At 42.9% G+C, this 19,430-nt stretch overlaps 1 protein-coding gene across 4 annotated transcripts in view; it reads right to left on the reverse strand.

Moving 5' to 3' along the window:
- Window positions 1–11,774: 11,774 nt before the first annotated feature.
- Window positions 11,775–19,430, reverse strand: part of DIP2C (disco interacting protein 2 homolog C) — an 851,589-nt gene continuing 843,933 nt past the window's right edge. For all 4 annotated transcript variants that reach the window (XM_029588529.1, XM_029588527.1, XM_029588528.1 and 1 more), the window contains 2 exons: window positions 17,311–17,434; window positions 11,775–15,052 (listed from right to left, as the gene is read on the reverse strand). In XM_029588529.1, coding sequence (XP_029444389.1) covers window positions 14,800–15,052; window positions 17,311–17,434 — 377 coding nt within the window. In that variant the 3' untranslated portion in view covers window positions 11,775–14,799. The remainder of the gene's footprint in view (window positions 15,053–17,310; window positions 17,435–19,430) is intronic.

Genomic DNA, 19,430 nt, shown 5'->3' on the forward strand with positions numbered 1-19,430 from the left:
AATCCCTTAATCCTCACTTCACTCGTGCATAGGCTAAGGAATTGGAGAACTTTCTTGCTCAAAGCAAGGTGGAAATCACTGCAGTAGAACATCCATGCTTCAGCAACCAAGCCCTCTCAAGGGCCAAACTGTAAGACAAAATCGAATCAGATCTACATGAAGAACAGGCCCCTGCCACTGCAGATCCCTGTGAACTGGGAATCAGATAGAAGAGTCCATCAGGAGCCTTTGCAAATCTGCATATCAAGGCCTCCTGGGACAATCTGGTGACACCAGAACCACCATCCCTGTGTGACTCTTGATCCTCCGAATCATTCAGCCTAACATGGGCCATGGGGAAAAGACATATAGGAGCTTGTCCTATGGCCACTCTACTGCATGAGGGCATTGATACCCAAGGACTTTTGATCTCTCCTGCAACTGAAGAACCTTCACATTGTGAGATGCTGCTAGCAGGACTCAAAACGGGAGGGCCCCAGCGGTCCACTATGAGCTGGAATGTCTTGCTTGACAATTCCCATTGTCCTGGGTCAATTCCGTCTGCTGAGAAAGTTGACTCTTACATTGTCTTTTCCTGCAATGAGGGAGGCTGAGATCTCTTGAAGATGCACTTCCGCCCATTCCATGAGTTGGGCATTTTCCTGCGACACTTGCAGGTTCTTGGCTCCTCCCTGGCAATTGATGGAAGCCACTGTTGATGCATTGTTTGACATTATTTGGACTGCTTAACCCTGCAATTGGTCAATGAATTGTAAGCATGCCAATTGGACAGCCCGGCTTCCAGCTGATTGATGCTCCAGAGACTCTTCTGTACTCCAGTGCCCTTTTGCTGTCAACTCCTGACAGTGAGCCCCCCCTCAACTGTGGAGGCTTGCACCCGTCATGAGTACTAGCAAGTCTGGTGATAGTAGGGACACCCCCTTCCTTAGATGGTCCACTTGCAACCACCACTCCCGGTAGGTGGAGCAGTATCTAATAGTCTTTAGACTGTGGACTCCAATGAGTCAGCAGAATGCGATGAAGAGGGTGCATATGCACCCTTGTCCACGGAGCCACCTCTAGGGTGGCTGCCATCATCTTGAGCACCTGTAGATAAGACCACACTGTTGGGCGTATTGTTTCTATAAATAATCATACCTGTGCAATCAGCTTCAAAATGCACAATCACCATCTGCTGGAGATGGAGAATACTGGTGGACTGATATCAGTGCAGGGGTATGTATACCGAGACGTCAGCTTTGCTCTGTTTCCATCTGCTGTTAAAGGTGCATAACCCACTGGTCGTGGATCCATCTATCTGAATGCTAAGAAAGTTTGGAGATAAACAGGTGATGATAAAGTTTTTCTATAAAAATGAAAAAGGATATAGACAGAGCTGAGGTGGTCCAGAGAAGAGTTAATAAAATGGTGGAAGTGTGCACTGAAAGACCTAAGAGATGAGACCTAAAGGCTTAAACATGTATATTCTAAGATGGTAACTTTCAAAGGGGTAAACACTGATGCGTATGCATTGGCGCACACCCAGATACATAGCCATTTTATAACATGCGCGCACATACATGCGTATATTATAAAATGGCCTGGGAACACACTATCACGCAGTCAGGTTGGAGCCACGCAAGTGGAAGTATTTTATAACAGGCGCGCGTCCACGCCATAACCAGTTTCACTAGTTTGTACACTAGTTTACCCAGAGTAGAGCTAGGTCCTCGAAACTCCTCTAGTTGTTTAGCTTGCACTCCCCCCATTACCCCAGACTACTCATAGATGCCTGTTTTTTTTTTTTTTTTAACTTATACATTCTCCATAGCAGAAATATACTTATGTGGCACTGGATCTGGGCACGCACCCAGGCATGAAGGTACTTGCATGCACAGCTCTTGGCTCTGCCCAAGAATGCCCACATGATGCTTTTTTCGTACCTTGTGAGATATTTGCGTATCGGGAGATACACACGTATGTAGGCAGCTTTTAAAATCGGGTGGACATGCACTTGTCCTACATGCTTGCACATCTCCTAATTTTGGTGTGCGCCCGGCTTTTAAAATTCACCTTTTACAGGGAAAGTGAGGAGGGGGATATGATACAAACTAGGGTTGGCAATGCTCTTGCTCTCCCAGTTCCGGCTCTGGAATAGCTCCAATAGTCTAGATCTAGGTTGACTATGGAACCAAGAGAGACCCCTCTGCTTTAGCTTGTTTCAGGAGCCTATTCTGGTTCCAGAGCAGCTCCAAATTTCTGCAACAGCGCCAGCTCCAATGCCATGGTGGAAAAAAAATATATATATCTAAAAATAAAAAGTATTGCACTGTAATAAGTTTAATAATATTTTCTATCTGATGTTACTGGATAAAAATTCTCCCAAAATAATTATCCATTTGAATGAAAAAAGATGATACTTAAAAGATGTTTATTAAATCTAAATTATTTTGTTTATCTAACAAGTCAGCATTAATGGCATAATGAATAGGGCTGGAAAGTGATATATTTATTTTTTAAACAATTAACTGCCACAGAAACTACATTTATATGATATTAATTGTATACTAAAACAAACTTCCTAAACAAAGTGTTGCGGGCTAACCCTCGCTCTTACCTCAGGCGCCAGATCACTTCCCAACATGGCAAAATGCTGCTAGCAAGATGTCAGGCTTCCATACCATCAGTGTTACACACAGCAAGACGCCAGCCGGAAGTTGGACGCCGCTGGTCTGTCCAGCCACGCATCCGACTTCCTGCCTTTTAAAAGGTTCAGGCAGGAAAAGCCCTGTGGCACTCGCTGATGACATTAGATGCCAAGCTCTTTTTGTCTAGCCATCACTGCCTCAGCAACAGGCCCCACTACTCCAGAAGCAGAGCGCATGCCTCTGTGTCTTTTCTTCAGCCCAGCCTTGTCTTCAGCATCTTGTCTTCAGTCCAGCTTTGTCTTTATTTTTTCCAGTCTTGTCTTCAGCGTCTTGAGTCCAGTCTAGTTTTTTCTTCAGTGTTCCTTGCCTGCCTATGCTTCTCTTCACCTGATCCTTCCTGCCTATCTGTCCCTTCTTTCCCCTCGGTCAGATACCTGTTTGATCTCGGCCTGATCTTGGATATGCTTGACCAGAGACTGCCACTGACCCCTGCCTGCCTCTGACGTTGCTCAGACCTTGGACTTGTCCAACCCCTGTCAGCTCCAACCCAGCTTTCCAAGGATGACCATCTCCGCCATCAGCAGAGACCCCACCTAAGACCTGCTGGCCCCAGAACCCAAGGGCTCAACCTGAGGGGAATGAGGGCTAGTATAGGTGAAGTTCCAGTTGGGTCTCAGCTTCATCTGGTTCCACCTGCTGATGGTGGGAACTTGGATTGGTGCAACCTGCAGGTTGCACCAATCCTGCCTCGGCCCAAGAGTCCACTAGCATAACAAGTTGCTGAGGCTATGGACCCGGCAGACTTGAATTCCTTGCAGTCCATTATGGGTCTCGCCCAAGCTTTGGAGCTTTTGACTGCATCCATGGATCAGCTAGCTACCCACCTGAATATTTTAACCAGGCTGTGGTGCCATCTCCACCTGCACTGTTACTCACAGTGCCTACTACTCATCCGCTACTGCAGTTACCAGCTCCATCCCGGTATGCCAGCGACTTCGAGCGATGTCAAGGATTTCTAAATCAGTGCTACATGCACTATCAATTGCAAGCACCACTATTCCCAGATGACCAGACTAAGACCATGTACATACTATCCCTGCTGGATGGCTCTGCCTTAGCCTGGGCATCTCCTCTCTGGGAATGGGGAGATCCCCTCTTGCACAACATAAACAGTTCACTGAACAATTCAAAGTCTTTGAAGAGCCTGGCCATTCATTAGCCCTAGCGTCCAAACTGCTCCACCTCCATTATGGCTCCAAAACCCTGGCAGAATATGCCATAGACTTTCGAACATTGGCTACTGAGCTCAACTGGCAGGAAGCCAGCTTGACTACAATATTCCTTGAAGGCCTTTTGCCTAAGATTAAAAGATGAGCTAGCTGCTTGAAACCTCCTTAATTTTCTAGAGGAGCTCATAGCCCTTACTGAGAAAATTGATCACTGGCTACAGCAGAGGGCCTGTGAAGTCCGTCAAGCATGAAGGAGCATTGTACTAACACCATGGTTTTAGAACCCACCCTCATCCCATGGGTGCTACTCCCTTGCCCTCTCTTCTGCTTGATGAGCCCATGTAAATGGGATGTTCTTCCTTGGCTCCAGAGGAAAGACTTTGCTGCAGGTTGCAGGGACTTTGCCAATAATGTGCTGATCTGGGCCTTCGTTAGCCCGATGTCCTCTGAAATCAGGAAACCTTCATATGCCTAGGGTCCCACAGGGAGATGATCCTAGACCTCACCATGCCAGCTCCCTAATTACTGATTTCTGTAACCTTGGAGTTGGGCTCCACACACCTCATTCACCAAGCTTTGTAGATTCTAGCTCAGGAGGGAATTTTATCCTAAAGGAAATCGTCGAGCAATTAATTCCTACAGTCCAAATGACCTCTCCCCTAATCATCTCTTCAGTCTAGAGAAACTCTCTTCCAGGCCGAGTTACTCTGACCATGGTACCCATGACCCTCTGCAACAGACTCTTACATTTGGAGAAACTCAATTTTTATGTGATTTCCATGCCTATCCATCCAATTGTCTTGGGTCTACCTTGGCTCCAGCAGAATCTACTGCAATTCAACTAGGCCACTTTCAAACTCGTTTGATGGGGCCATGACTGCAAGGATTCCTGCTTGGAACCCATTGAACTACCCCATCCTAAGATGGTGGCGACTCTGCTTCCTAGTCTTCCTTCGCACTGGGGCGGATTTTCAGAGCCCTGCTCGCGTAAATCCGCCCAAAACCGGGCGGATTTACGCAAGCAGGGCCCTGCGCGCCGGGAAGCCTATTTTACATAGGCCTCCCGGCGCGCGCAGAGCCCCGGGACTCGCGTGAGTCCCGGGGTTCTCCGAGGGGGGCGTGTCGGGGGCGCGGGCCCGGTCGTCGCGGCGTTTCGGGGGCGTGTCGGCAGCGTTTTGGGGGCGGGTACGGGGGCGTGGCTACGGCCCGGGGGCGTGGCCGCGCCCTCCGTACCCGCCCCCAGGTCGCGGCCCGGCGTGCAGGAGGCCCGCTAGCGCGCGGGGATTTACGCCTCCCGGAGGGAGGCGTAAATCCCCCGACAAACGTAAGGGGGGGGTTTAGACAGGGCCGGGCGGGTGGGTTAGGTAGGGGAAGGTGAGGGGAGGGCAAAGGAAAGTTCCCTCCGAGGCCGCTCCGATTTCGGAGCGGCCTTGGAGGGAACGGGGGTAGGCTGCGCGGCTCGGCGCGCGCCGGCTATACAAAATCCATAGCCTTGCACGCGCCGATCCAGGATTTTAGTGGATACGCGCGGCTCTGCGCGTATCTACTAAAATCCAGCGTACTTTTGTTTGCGCCTGGAGCGCAAACAAAAGTAGGCTATTCGCGCACCTTTTAAAATCCGCCCCACTATGTGTACTATCAAGATGTTTTCTCAAAGAAAAAGGCTGAAATTCTACCACCACACTGCTCCACCCCTACGACTGCGTCATTGAACTCATTCTTGCAGCCAAGCCCCTGCATGGACAGGTTTATCACGTGCCTCCCTCCTGACTCAAGCCATGTCTGACTACATTCGGAAAAATCTGGAGCATGGCTTTATCCGTCCCTCTTCTCTGGCAGGTGCTGGTTTATTTTTTGTCACAAAGAAAGTCAGCTCCCTTAGGCTGTGCATTGACTACTGTGGCCTGAACGCCATCACAAAGAAAGATCGGGATCCATTGCCACTAATAACAGAACTGGTTGGTGACGAGTGGAAGACTGCATTTAATACTTGCAAAAAATATTACAAAATCTTAGTTATGCCCTTTGGGCTTTGCAATGCTCCAGCAGTTTTCCAGAAAATGTTCAATGAGATCTACCGCGATCCCCTCTTCACCTGTGTGTTATCTTGATCTTTTCTCAAATACTGAAAGCCCCACCGCTGAGATGTCTGCATTATCCTACATTGTCTCCATGAGAACAATCTCTACACCAAATTGGAATAATGTCTTTTTGAACAAAAGGAGCTTCCCATCCTGCAGCACATAGTTTCTCATGATGGATTCCTTATGGATCCTGCCAAGCTAAATGCCTTACAAAGATTCTTGGGATTTGCTAATTACTACCATCAGTTTATTCCAAACTATTCCTCAGTGGCAGCGTCCCTTTTAGCCCTCGCTCGCAAAGGTGCCAATACCAAAGACTGGCCGTCTGAGGCATTAGCGGCATTTGAGAAGCTAAAAAATGCCTTTACCGATGAATCTTGCTACATCACCCAAATCTTACATGACCTTTCATCTTGGAAGTCGATGCCACATCTCAGGGCATAGGGACTGTCCTGAGCCAGCACACTCTGGAGGAAACCCTTCAACCATATTTCTTCTTTTCTAAGAAATTTTATCAAGAGATTGAGAGCTTCTGGCTGTTAAACTAGCTCTTGAGGAATGGCATCATTTACTGGAAGGAACCCAACACTAGGTTACAATATATACTGAGCACAACAATCTCAAATACCTACATCAACCTCAGCAACTCAATGCAAGACAGGCCCATTGGTCTTTGTTTTTTGCTCACGAACAGGCAGATGCCCTCTCTCGCTCCTTCCAGATGGAGGATATTCCAGAACCTCCCAGACATATTATCAATCCCGCTAGGATGCTTTTGGCTACCACTGTAACCATTCCGCCAGGGAAGATAGTTGTATCTTTCAGACTTCATGAGAAAGTGTTGAAAAGGGCCCATGACTCATGTGCTGCGGCTCATGAACTCTAGAATTACTTCAGCGACACTACTGATGGCCCTAAAGCAGGACTTCAAGGCCTGCGTGCACTCATACCCTACTTGCGCACAGCAGAAAATGCTACATGGCAGACCCTGGGTGCTGTTACAGCCATGCCAACCTCCAGGGAATCCTGGTCCCACCTGTCCATGGACTTTATCGTGGACCTCCCTATCTCAAACAGCACCACCTTAATATGGGTGATGATAAGATACATTTTTTTTTTAAAGATGGCACACTTTGGTCCCCTAACAGGGCTCCCATCCACACCAGAATTGGCACAGTTCCTCATTCTCCATGTCTTTCATCTGCACAACTTGCCTAAACACATATTGTCGGATAGGGGAATCCAGTTCACTATGCATTATTGGTGATTGCTCTGCAAGAACTTCAGCATTACACCACAGCCTATTATCCACAAGGCAATGGACAAACAGAGCACACTAATCACACTCTCTAGACCTTCCTTGGCTCACACTCCTCTGCCTTGGACTGAATTCTCTCATAACACGCACATTAACGCATCCACCGGATCTTCCACCTTTCAGATAGTTTATGGGAAACAACCATTACCTCCACTGCCACTCCCTGTCAATAGTGTCTTCCCCAGCAGCTCAGCTCTCTGCCTAGGAATTGCATGAACTCGGCACGGCCCAATCACTTGATTGTAAAGGCTGCTGACAGAGCAAAGAAGACTGCAGATGCCCATAGGAGACCTGCTCCCTAATTTAAGATAGGACAAAAAGTGTGGTTGAGTACCAGGCATTTGTACCTGTGACCTCCATCCATGCATCTGGTTCCACTCTACACTGGACCTTTCCCTGTACTCTGTCAACTGGATCCCATCACATACCAATTAAGGTTACCTCCTACACTGAACATTCATACTGTATTTCATGTGTCGTTATTCAAGCCACTGGTACTTTCATGACCCTCTAGATTACCATCCGAACCACAGGATGTGGCCAGTGACATATATGATGTTGAAGAGGTCTTGGAGTCCCACCGTAAGGGCAAGAAGGTGGAATACCTAATTTTGTGGAAAAACTATGTTTGTAAGAAAATTTGTGGGAGCCAGCCTCCAATATGTTGGACCTCAACCTCTTGAAAGACTTCCATTGTCAATATCCCCAGAAACCCAAAGCCTCAGGGAGGGGGCTTAAGGGGGAGGGGAAGTACTGTGTTTGGCGGTCCGTGGGCTAAACCAGCAAACTGCCACCTTACTTCAGGCCCTAGGATGCTTCCCGACACAGCAAAATGCTTCCATCAAGATGCTGCGCTCCCACGTGGTCTGTCGCCATCAGCAATATACGCTGTAAGAAGACACTGTGTCTGTCCAGCTGTACTTCCCCCTAGGCGTGCATGTACCTGACTTCTAGCGTTTTAAAGGGCCCGTGTGGGAAAGCCCCATGGCATTCGCTGACATCAGACACCAAGTCCTATAAAGAACCCTTCTTGCCATCACTGCCTCAGCAACAAGTCCCACTACTCCAGAAGTACAGCATGTTGCCTCCACATCTTGTCTTCAGCCCAGCCTTTGTCTTCAGTGTTCCTTACCTGCCTGGGCTTCTCCTAGACTGATACTTCCTGCCTATTCTTCCCTGCCTACTTATCCCTCCTGCCCTTCTTTTCCCTCAGATGGATACATGGTTTGACTTCAGCCTGATCTCAGATAGGCTTGACCACAGTCTGCCACCGACTCTTGCCTGCCACTGGATACACCTCTCTCTGACTTTGCTCAGACCTTGGATTCGTCCAATCCCTGTCAGCTTCAACCCAGCTTTCCAAGGATGACCATCTCCACCATCATCAGAGATCCTCACTTACAGCCCGATTTTAAGAGTTACGTGTGTGACCAGGCCTTGTGTGCACTCCATACATTTTACATCGGGCCCGGCCATGTGCATAACCCCTGTTAGGCGTAGACGTGCCAGGCCCAAAGAAAGGGGTGGGTCTGGACAGTGTCCCTTGGAAGTGCGCTCCAGCAGCTGGCCGGCATGCAGAGATTACTTCTGCTCCAGAGAAGCAGTAGATAACAAAATAAAAATTTTAGGAACAGTTTGGTTATAGGGGGTGGGGAAGAGAGGAGAGGGGAAGGAGTGGATTGGGAGGGAACTAGGGGAGGCCTGATTGCATCGCCCTGCATATTTTGTGAAAATCCCCCCCTCCCCCCCGTGGCTTTTAAAATCCGGCATGCATGTGCACGCGTCCATTAGATTTTATAACATGCGCGAGCCAGCCCAATCCTGCGCCAGCCCAAGGGTCCAGTAGCTCAACACAAAGATTTGTTTCTAGATGTCTTTTCTGATTGAAAGATGTTTCAGTCAGCTTCTCACGGCAGAGTTTGCACCGTGCTAGCAGCATCTGTATAACTTTCTTCATTTTGCTTTTACTGTTCTTGTGCCTCACCCATCATGTCAAGCTACATATAAGTACTGCTTCAATCCCACCCAGGAGTGTCTACTCTAGACAAACTAAAATTAACCTTTTGCCTCTGCTGCTCTCGTCCCCACACATCCTCCTGACCTCCTCTTAATCCCCACACATGCTTAGGAATTCAGACTGATTATATAATCAACTCTAGAACCAAGAAAAGGAAGGCATGAAAAAGATTACATTAAAAAAAAAAGTTCTTTCCCAAACATTTGGAATGAGATTTGCAGTTTTTTATTCTTATGAAATGAATTAGATACTGCATTTTGTTGCCTTCAGTAAACGTTTATCTGTATTTTAAGGGAGCACAGCATTAAGCAGCTCCAGAGCCTTGGCTCCAACTCCAAGGTTGGGAGCCCAGGTTCATTCTCATGCCAGCTCTGCTCCAGAGAACTTAAAAAAAACCCCAAACTACTGAACAACTGCTCTGGTTCTTGGTCTTGCAACTGGAGCCCTGGCCATTCCTAACAGAAACATTGAAATAAATCAAAGGTATAAATAATGCAAAAAAAGCAAATCTTTTTTAGTGGCCAAGAAATTCTGGAACAAAAGGACATGATATAAAGTTCCAAAGGAGTAAAATCAGGAATGGCTTTGGAAAATAATTCTTCACAGGTTGAGGTGAATTTTAAAAGCCCAACGTCTGCATTAATTAGGGGATGTGCAATGAGGTTGGGCTCGTGCGTGCCAAGCGGATTTTAAAAGCCAACGAGATACCCGCGCATCTCCTGCAGCGCACAGATCTCTAGTTTCAAAACAGGGGCAGGGCATGGGCATTGTGAGGCGTGAACCTACGATGTGCGTGTAAATACTGACTTGACCCGGTACGCGCCGAGGCTCCCTGCCACATAATTGTACTTCTGCTATGGATGCCGTGTAAGTTAAAATGGAAAGAAAACGAAGTAGATCTGTGGGGTTTTAAGGGTCGGGGCTAACTGGGGGCAGTAAAGGCTATCAAACCGGGGCGGGGGAGGAGGGTTTGAAGGACCTCTCTCAACTGGAAAAACTTGGGATGAATTTACAAACTGGGAATGGCATCTGCGCGCCCCTTTTAAAACCCAATTTATGTGTTAGAAGTGAGATGTGCTCGCACATGCGTGTGCACGCTTCAAATGTGGAGCACATATGCGTGCAGTCAGGCCATTTTATAATATACGCACATATTATAAAATGGTCGCGTACCTGGGCACAGGTCAATGCATGCACGCAAAGATGTGCATGTGCGCCGGTTCGAAACTTACCATCCCTGGGCGGTGGATTCATAGAATGGCCTCACAGTGGAGGTACTGGAGATAAAAACAGTAACTGAATTCTAGAAAATATGGGATAAATACTCAAGATCTTTATAAAGAAATGAGGTGAAAGTCAGAGGAGTCTATAGGCAAATTGAGCAGACTAGATAGGTTTGATAATCTTTACTTGCTGTCACATTTTGCATTTCTGTATTTCAATACTATGATACTATCTCTATTTGTTTTAAAATCTGAATATTTTTCTTGCTTAATACAGAAGGCTAGAGCTAGGAATACAGAAGCTCACATGTGGGTCTCTTTATGGACAGAAGCTCACATGTGAGTCTTTCTATGGACGGTGATGTCATAAAAATATAGGTTCAGTGTAGCTGGGCTAAAACCACACAACCAGAGTAATTTGTCCCATATGCTATATAGCACCAGGTAAATTTTCAAAGGAGTTACGTACGTAAATATAACATTCTAATCATAGCAATTTTCAAAAGCCATTTGCACGAGTAAAGTGCACTTATGCAGGTAAATCCTATGGACAATTCGATGGCATATATTGTAGCAATTTTCAAAAGCCCACGCTTGAATAAAGTGTATTTACACGTATAAAATCCAGTTTTACATACGTAAATGCTTTTGAAAATCAGGCCTTATATGGTTTTATTATTGCATTTACAGAGGACATGCTTCATTACCAAACCTACTGTAAAAAAAAGAAGTGATTTTTGAAGAGCAGAAAGCTCTTCCAGAACACCAAAAGCATAATTTAAATCTTACAATTGAGTTTTAGTGCTTTTCCCGTAGCATCCATTGGTCCTGGAGGAAGAGGGCTGTAAATATCAAAATATGTACACCATATATTACATTAAATAGTTGCTGGTCTATGTAGAGAGAAATTGATTGTAGCATGAAAAAGGGACAGTATGATAATCTTTATGGTACTGACGCTTATTGCTAATACAATGCTGCCCAATGTATAATTCCACTTTACGCTTTCAGGACAATGTGAATACATTTAAATATATTTAGAAAGACTAACATTATTTCACTTAAAATAAAATTTGGTGTCTTATGAAATACTTAGCAACAAATGCCCAAGTAACTATCTAAATGTCTTCATTCCAAACACAGTGCTCTGTACTAACCTTTAAACTAGAGGTTCAATTCTGCAGAAACCTAAGGTACAGCATGATCGGCAGCCTGTGCACACTACAGAGAGAGCTGGCTCCACATGACATCATTAAGAAACTGGTATTTTCAGAGCAACAAAAATAAAAGCTTTTATTTGTTCATTTGAATATAAAACAGGCATTATCACAGATGTACAAAGCGTACTGGTGGTTTAACATACAAGAAAGGTTGCTGTCCTTTTTGCACATAAAAATTTTGTTTTAAACTGTGATTGGCTGAGTCACATGAATCTCTCTAACCAGTCACCACACTCTATGAAATAACGCTGCTAACATTCAACTGATAAAAAGGGACAGTCTTCCCTCGGGTAAAGTGTCAAGCAGGATTAAATATATATATATAATAAACAAGCACCATGAGGAATCTGCTCCTGTTTGATTTGCTTTGTGTTTTGTATGTTCGTTGTGTACCCTTTTGTGCATGTGCATCAAGTTGATTATATGGTTTTGTATGACTTCAAAAGCACAAGGTCACAAGACAAACATTTTATACATTCTCATGAATGGTTTATCTACAGTACAATTTCTAATACAGAACAATCCTCCTTTATTGCTGAATCTGATGGGTTTTTTTTTAAAGTGTTCCTTTCTTCACTTACACCACAAAACTAGGAACTCAGTTTATTTAACTTTTTCTTTTTTTCTTCTATGTTTTAAATTAGAATTGAACATTGACACAGATGACAGGTTGCAGAAGAGATCTGTTATTAACTGCTTTCAGGACTGCATTGCAGTTCTTTGTTTTCCTTCGCTGAATGGAGAGCAGATTTGCTAAAAAGCTAACATAATGCTTCCCCCCACCCCAAATGATAACCAAATGTGTTTTATGGTACTCAGATCAGCAAGTCCACAAGTCATTTTACTGGTTACAGATACATTTGTAATCAATCAACACTCTTGGCTGAAACCTTAAAACAATGTTACCTTTGAAAGAGAGATTTTAGGAAGCAGAAGATAATGCATTTCACAGAATAATGTCAGGATTTGTATTCAGTGCATGAATGGGAATCTTGACATGGTAATAAAAGCAAACTGTGGTCCACAGTAAAATGAATTCTGGGTATGGAATGATGCACTGTAAAGTATATGCAAGCTACTCTGCTCTCACTCATCTCAAACACAAGGTGATGAGCTCAGCATAGGTAGCCAAACAAAACAGTCCTTAGCAGGGGCAGATTGCTGTATATATCCTTCAATATCCTTCATAGGCTAACAAAAATATATCATTTAAATATCTTAAGGGATTTAGTTGTCTCACCGATACTCTTAGTCATGCATACCTAATAATGACAACCATCATAGGAACAGAACACATTTTGCACAGCTAAAATTATTGTCTTGCTATCATTAACCCAGTCTCTCATAAAGGGAAAAAAATGCATGAAGACAGTATGCAAGAGAACCAAACTGTAACAACATGATTTCTATCAATTTGTGGCAGCACAAAGGCAGCTGTAATGTAAGCCACCCTAAGTTACCTCCAAGCCCACAGTGTCAATTCTAAGGCTCTTTTTGTCCTAGGCAGATGTGCCATGCCAATTCTATGCCTCTTCATTTGATCCAAGGTCTTTCGTTAGTGATGCTTACCATAATTTATGGCAAAGTAATTGTGGTGACATTACATTACTCTCTGCAAGGGGCAGAATTAAGACCACTAAAAACAGCAGTCTATTTCACAATAGAGAACCATAGGATGTGTCCACTGAGCTGATCAACCATCTGAGAGGCAAGTTCATGGCATGGCACCCAGATCAAGACTTAGATACTTGCCAAACACCACAACAAGAAATGGTTAGCAATGTATTTGAGAAAAAAACCCAAAACGGAACATTATGCAGCTAGAAAACAGTGCTGTTCTTCAACCTGCCTTTGTCTAAAGCCTAATAATTGTATGCACATGCCAGCACAGGTATATACTGTATTTATTGTTGCTTCCCTGGCAAAGAAAAAGAAATCATAGTGCAGATTATAGCCTTGAACTCATTCACCATCACAAAGACGGCAATAATTTCACTTGCTGGTATCTAGAATAATCTTTTAGACTGGGCTAAAGGCAATCCATGGTTGCTCTTCTCTAACAAACTTTGTGAATAACACTTGAAAATCTACAGTGGGAGACACCATGCAAGTGACAAGTACTGCATTTTAAACTTTATACTCTCTTTTCCCCATTAGTGAATTTATATTTATATATTTATATATATATTTGAGGTGATACTATTGACTCAAGATAATACAACACTTTTTTTTTATATTAGCAAACATTACAAGTTTAACATTCTTGAATGTTTTTTTTCTTTTATACTTCTAAGGAGATCAAAATAAATTAAACATTTTGTACATAATTACATATGAAGTTAACTTATTTTATCTTTTTAGTTTAGTACAAAGATATCTGCAAGATAATTGCCAAAGTACACCTTATTTATATTTTTTTTAAATTCTAAATCAGCATCTAATACCTGATGCTTTATTTTTCGTTCTCCAGTATCTCTTGTAAAGAAAGCTGCTAAAATCTAACAAAAAGGTGCCATTTTGGGGTAATATTCTCGTACCTTTAAACAGATAATCCTAAAATAGGGGCATCTCAGAATGGCTTAAATTAGTAATAGATCCATCCATACTTGCAAAATGTTATGACACATTAAAACAATGAACACAATTATTCATCATAGTATGAAAATTGCTTTAAAAAAACAAAACAAAAAACAAAACCTTCAACGAAGGGCAGAATTAAAAAATAAAAACAACCAAAAAGTCCCTCCAGCTACTTCAGTTTTACTGAACACAAAGTACAAAGACACGTAGTCAAAAACGCAGTAGTATCCAAATAAGCAAAAAACAGGTCTAATAATGGGCTTTTTGAACAAACTGAAGACAGAATCCCAAAATCTTTCTGTGCTAAAATTTAGTGGTAAAAAAAAACCATATTTCACATTTTATTTTCTCGCCAATCGTGAGTGCTTTGATAATCTTTTACAACAGAAGCAGTTCTATTCTGATGAGTGTTGCCTGCTTTACCTGCATGTTGTTTTTAGAGGACACAAAAAAAATTTTATACATCTAGAATAAAGTCTATGGAAGCCTTAAGATACAAGACTACATGTTGTAGGCCACATAGATGGGATCTAGCTGATCTGCTAAAAATCCATCTCGTAGGTGCATACGCTGTTTCTCTCCACGGGAGTTGATAGGAATTACACCAATGTCCACTACTACGACCACACCTACAATCAGGTAATGTTCCTCCAGAACCACATTGGTGACCAATGGAACCAGATCCAAGGCTTCTTGCTCTGATCCATCTAATTCCACGACGACAACTAATAAATTTGTCCAGGTGAACACAGCACTAGAAAGATACAAAAAAAACCAAAAACCATGAGGGTAAATCACTGTATCCATTATTTTAATGATTTAACACTCATTAAAGGTGTCAGAACTGACAACACTGAAAGAAAGTCTGTCATTTAAGTAACTAACATACCCAGAAGAATTATCAATTTCCTAACACTGCCACAGCAATTAATTTGTCTGGAAGGATAGTCTACAAACAATGGCAGCTGGTAGGCCACAAATGAAGTGGTAAAACAGGGTAGGGCCTCTTCTCTCTGTCTCTCTCCCATTGGCCTCAACCTTAACCCTCCCCCCTCCCTCTCTCCTCCTCGTTCTTATCTCTTCTGTGGTGGTTCAGATGCGGTAGAAGCACAGTACTTCCTACTCTTTCCTGGGCCTTAGACTACCAAAGGCAGCATGGGTTCTGATCTTTCTAAATGGGAAAAGTCTCTATTAGTTGCATCTTTTAGTCTCCTGCTCCATTAGTGGACTTTCTCCCTCCTGTACTGCAACATACCTCTGCTTTATAGAACATGTTTCAGTTCAGAGTGACTGAGCTAGTCATACCTCAGGTCTGGTTACAATACAGCGGCCGTTGCACAAAGAACCTCAGTCCTTCATACAATTCTTTCCACCCCATTAGTTGTACACAGACTGAGATAGTCACACCTGAGGGTCTGACGACCGCAAGGCTGCTATTGGAAAAAGGAATCCTACCTTTTTACAGGGCCCTCCAATTCCCCCCTACCAGATGTGCATACAGTCAACACAAGGAATACTTATCAATATCACTCCAACACGGCAGAGAGAGACCAAAATGTTGGGCTGCCCTGCAAAAGATCTTTCCTTTAAGGAAATTAATGTTGGTGTTATGATCCCACCTCAACATCAACCATCATTCTAGAAGTGAGAAAGTTATTTAGTCCTCATGATTAGATAATCTTTTATCTCTGGAACCACTAACAAGGAAGTCAATTAGTGGCAGTCAAAACAAGTGGTATGGATACAGGAATTCTAAGAAAGGGATGGAAACTGGCAACGTTTTTTGCAAAGCCCTATGAACATCCATCAGAAGCCTAGCATTTCCAGGTACTACTGTAGTAAAATTAAATCATCTTACAACCTCGTAGCAATAATGTATTTAGCTAACATAGACCTAGATTCATCAAAATGCTATAAAATATTGTGGAAATAGTGCCCACAATAAAAAAAAAAGGAGGGGGTGTGTGCTTAGGGTAGTTTTCCTGATTCCGCATCGCATAGGTAGTGTTCCGCAACACGCATTATATTTAGTGCACCCGCTTTATTTTCACATCGTAAGCTGCGACATCCATCGCTCCTGCGTTGCAGACTGAAAAGGTTTTTTGGAGGGAGAGAGAGAGAGCGCCTCTATGGAGTTTGACATCTAAGTCAACTTTTTATATCACTGTAAGAGGGGGCACTAGTAACTCAGAGTGAGGTTTGTGGGGTGGGATAGATTTTGGGGGCCTGTTTAACATGTACAGTCATAAGCATGAACATCACAGTTGCCATCAGTGAAGATTTTATGTGGTTTGGAGTGATGAAAGGTAAAAGAAGAGTAGATTTGTACGATGTACTCTCTACCTAGTAGAGAGTATATTGTACAAATCTACTCTTCTTTTACTTTTCATCACTCCAAATCACTAAATCTTCACTGATGACAATTGTGCTGTTCGTACCTATGACTGTGCATGTTAAACAGCCCCCCAACCCTACCTCACCCCGAGTTCATAATGCCCCCTCTTACAGTGGTATAAAAAGTTGACTTAGATGTGAGACTCCACAGAGGCTCTCTCTCTTTCCTCCCCTCCCCTCCCGAATCGGCATTTGCGATAAAAACCATTTTGGCTGGTAACACACAGCTAACGCAGGCATAATGCAGGCATAATGCACAGAAAACAGATGTAGTTATTTCTGGCGTTAAAAACTGCGCTGCTGTGCGTTACTCTATTGCATGCCACTTTAACTGACCCTCATTTTCTATTTATTCTGCCCAAACTCCTCCTACTCAAATCTTAATTTTAAATTTGCATACATATTTTGCAATGCGGTATTTATTGTGCGTGTTACAGCATTATTGCGGGCTTTATGAATTACTTTAGGAACTATGGGGGTCATTTATCAAATCGTGTTAGGGCCTTATCGTAGGCCCCTAACACCCGCGATAAGGCTCTAACGATATATTTGATAAATGACCCCCAGAGTTCCTAAAGTAATCCCTCATGTCTCACTGCTTGGGGACACCTTACTCACCATTCTGTAACGCTCTTGTGTGCTCTTATTACTGATGTTTCGATATCAATCGGATGATACCTCATTCCTCGCAACTCCATAGCTTCGTCCAAGGCACCCACAACATAAAGGGCGTCATGTCGCTCTAACAGGGAAAAATGACAAATTTTTATGAAACTATACTGTCTTAAAAAAAATAATCATTAAAAAGAAAAACATCTTGCCTGCCATGTATGTTCAGATTTTAAAAAGGAACTTTGGCACTCTCAAAAGACTTTGAAGTCATTTATCAACCTGTACCTCAACTTACTTCAATATAAGATTGAGCAGCACCAATAATTCACTGTAGATTATTTTCCCCATCTCCTTTAAAAGTGAAATCACATGGGATGAAGCGCCAAATGAATAAACTCAGGAGTATCAATGGAAAATATTTCTTCTCTAAAAAGGTGGTGGATGTATGGAACAACCTCCCAATGGCGATAAAAATCAGTAATTGAATGCAAGAAATTATAGGATATGTGCAGAAGATTCATGGTTTCAAAAAAGTGAAGGGAAAGTCAGAAGTCAACTGGTATCTATGGTATAGCACAAGGAATCCTTATCTGCCATTACAATCTATGTTTTAAGTCAGCACCTGAAATGCTCTGTTAGGCCACCCACACCACATGGGATTCTAGTGGATGACTGCTTTATATAAAACAAAGTTATTTTTACTTCATATTTTGTTGATGGCAGATAGTGCGAAAACCAGAAAGAAGTCTTAAGTCTATAACACCCCTTTACAATTAAGAAGAAAGAACACAGCACCAAAAAATAAACAATTTTGCACATAGGACCTGATTTTCAAAAGCATTTACACTCATAGAAATGGGTTTTTCGCGAAAGTGGGCTTTTGAAAATTGCCACAATATATGCCATTGAATTGTTCATAGGATTTGCTCAGGTAAGTGCCCTTTACATGTGTAAATGGTTTCTGAAAATTACTGCAATTGTAGTTACATTTACACATGTAAATGCTTTTGAATATTTACCTGATAATTAGAGATTTACATTTGTTTTCATGTTTCAGTAATTTAAGCACGAAATGTATTTTATGTGCAGAAAATTATATTTTATGCATGAAAGTAAAACTTACAGTCCATGCATAACACTCAATTTTGTGGCATGAATTAAATGAACCAAAGAAATATGCCAAAACAAAAGTTAAAATGAATGACTGGACACAATTTTTGGGAGGCCAAAACTAATTAATGAAATTAACCAAAAATTGTGTGCACACATCTCTAATGAGAATTGAAAATTCTGCAAAATTCTGCTTATTTTATGTGTTATTTATTTATTTATTTATTTAAATAATTTATATACCGGAGGTTCCTGTATAATATACATATCACCCCGGTTCACAAAGAACAGTAACTATCGCTACAAATAGCGGTTTACATAGAACAGAATAAAAAAGAAGTTTTACATGAACAAAACTAAGTAAACAAGTTTTACATTGAAGTCAGCATGTGTAAATTTCTGATTTAAATTTAAATTTCTGTTTACCTTGTGTTTGGCTCGGGCATCTATTTGTTATGTGAATAAAGCTGCTGCCTGTTTGATCCCAATTCTGTGTCAGTGCAGTTATTATTATAAGTTTGATTGTAAAAGGGCAGATGCGGGGGGGGGGGAATGTGTAATACCAACAAGCAAACTAGAAGTTTAAATTAATTGTTATTCACTATGTTTGAATAAAAATTAATTTAAACTACAATTTCCCAAAGATTTTTCTCTCAAAGATGCAGACTTGTATCTTTTAGCAAGAATGCCTTCAGGAACAGCTGGTCCCCCTCACAACTCTCTTCCCACTACACTCAGCCGCACCATCATTTTCCCTCTATCCCCCACCACCTCAGCCTCTGCATTCTCTCCCCATAGCTTTACCTATCATTCTTCCACCCCTGAGTTTCAATCTTTTAGCCCTCCACCCAGCGTCACCTCACCCATTATATCTCCCCCTTCCCCAATTTCTCCTCACTTTTCCTGCTTGATCCCACCTCTGATGCTCTCTTTGCTTCTCCTTGTGGGCTAACCCTGCCAGCTCCCTTCTTACAAGCTAGTGCTGCCTCCCCTCCAGCCTGCAGGATTGAGGCTGT

This window comes from Rhinatrema bivittatum, chromosome 2, assembly GCF_901001135.1.
Source record: "Rhinatrema bivittatum chromosome 2, aRhiBiv1.1, whole genome shotgun sequence".
Taxonomy (NCBI): Eukaryota; Metazoa; Chordata; class Amphibia; order Gymnophiona; family Rhinatrematidae; genus Rhinatrema; species Rhinatrema bivittatum.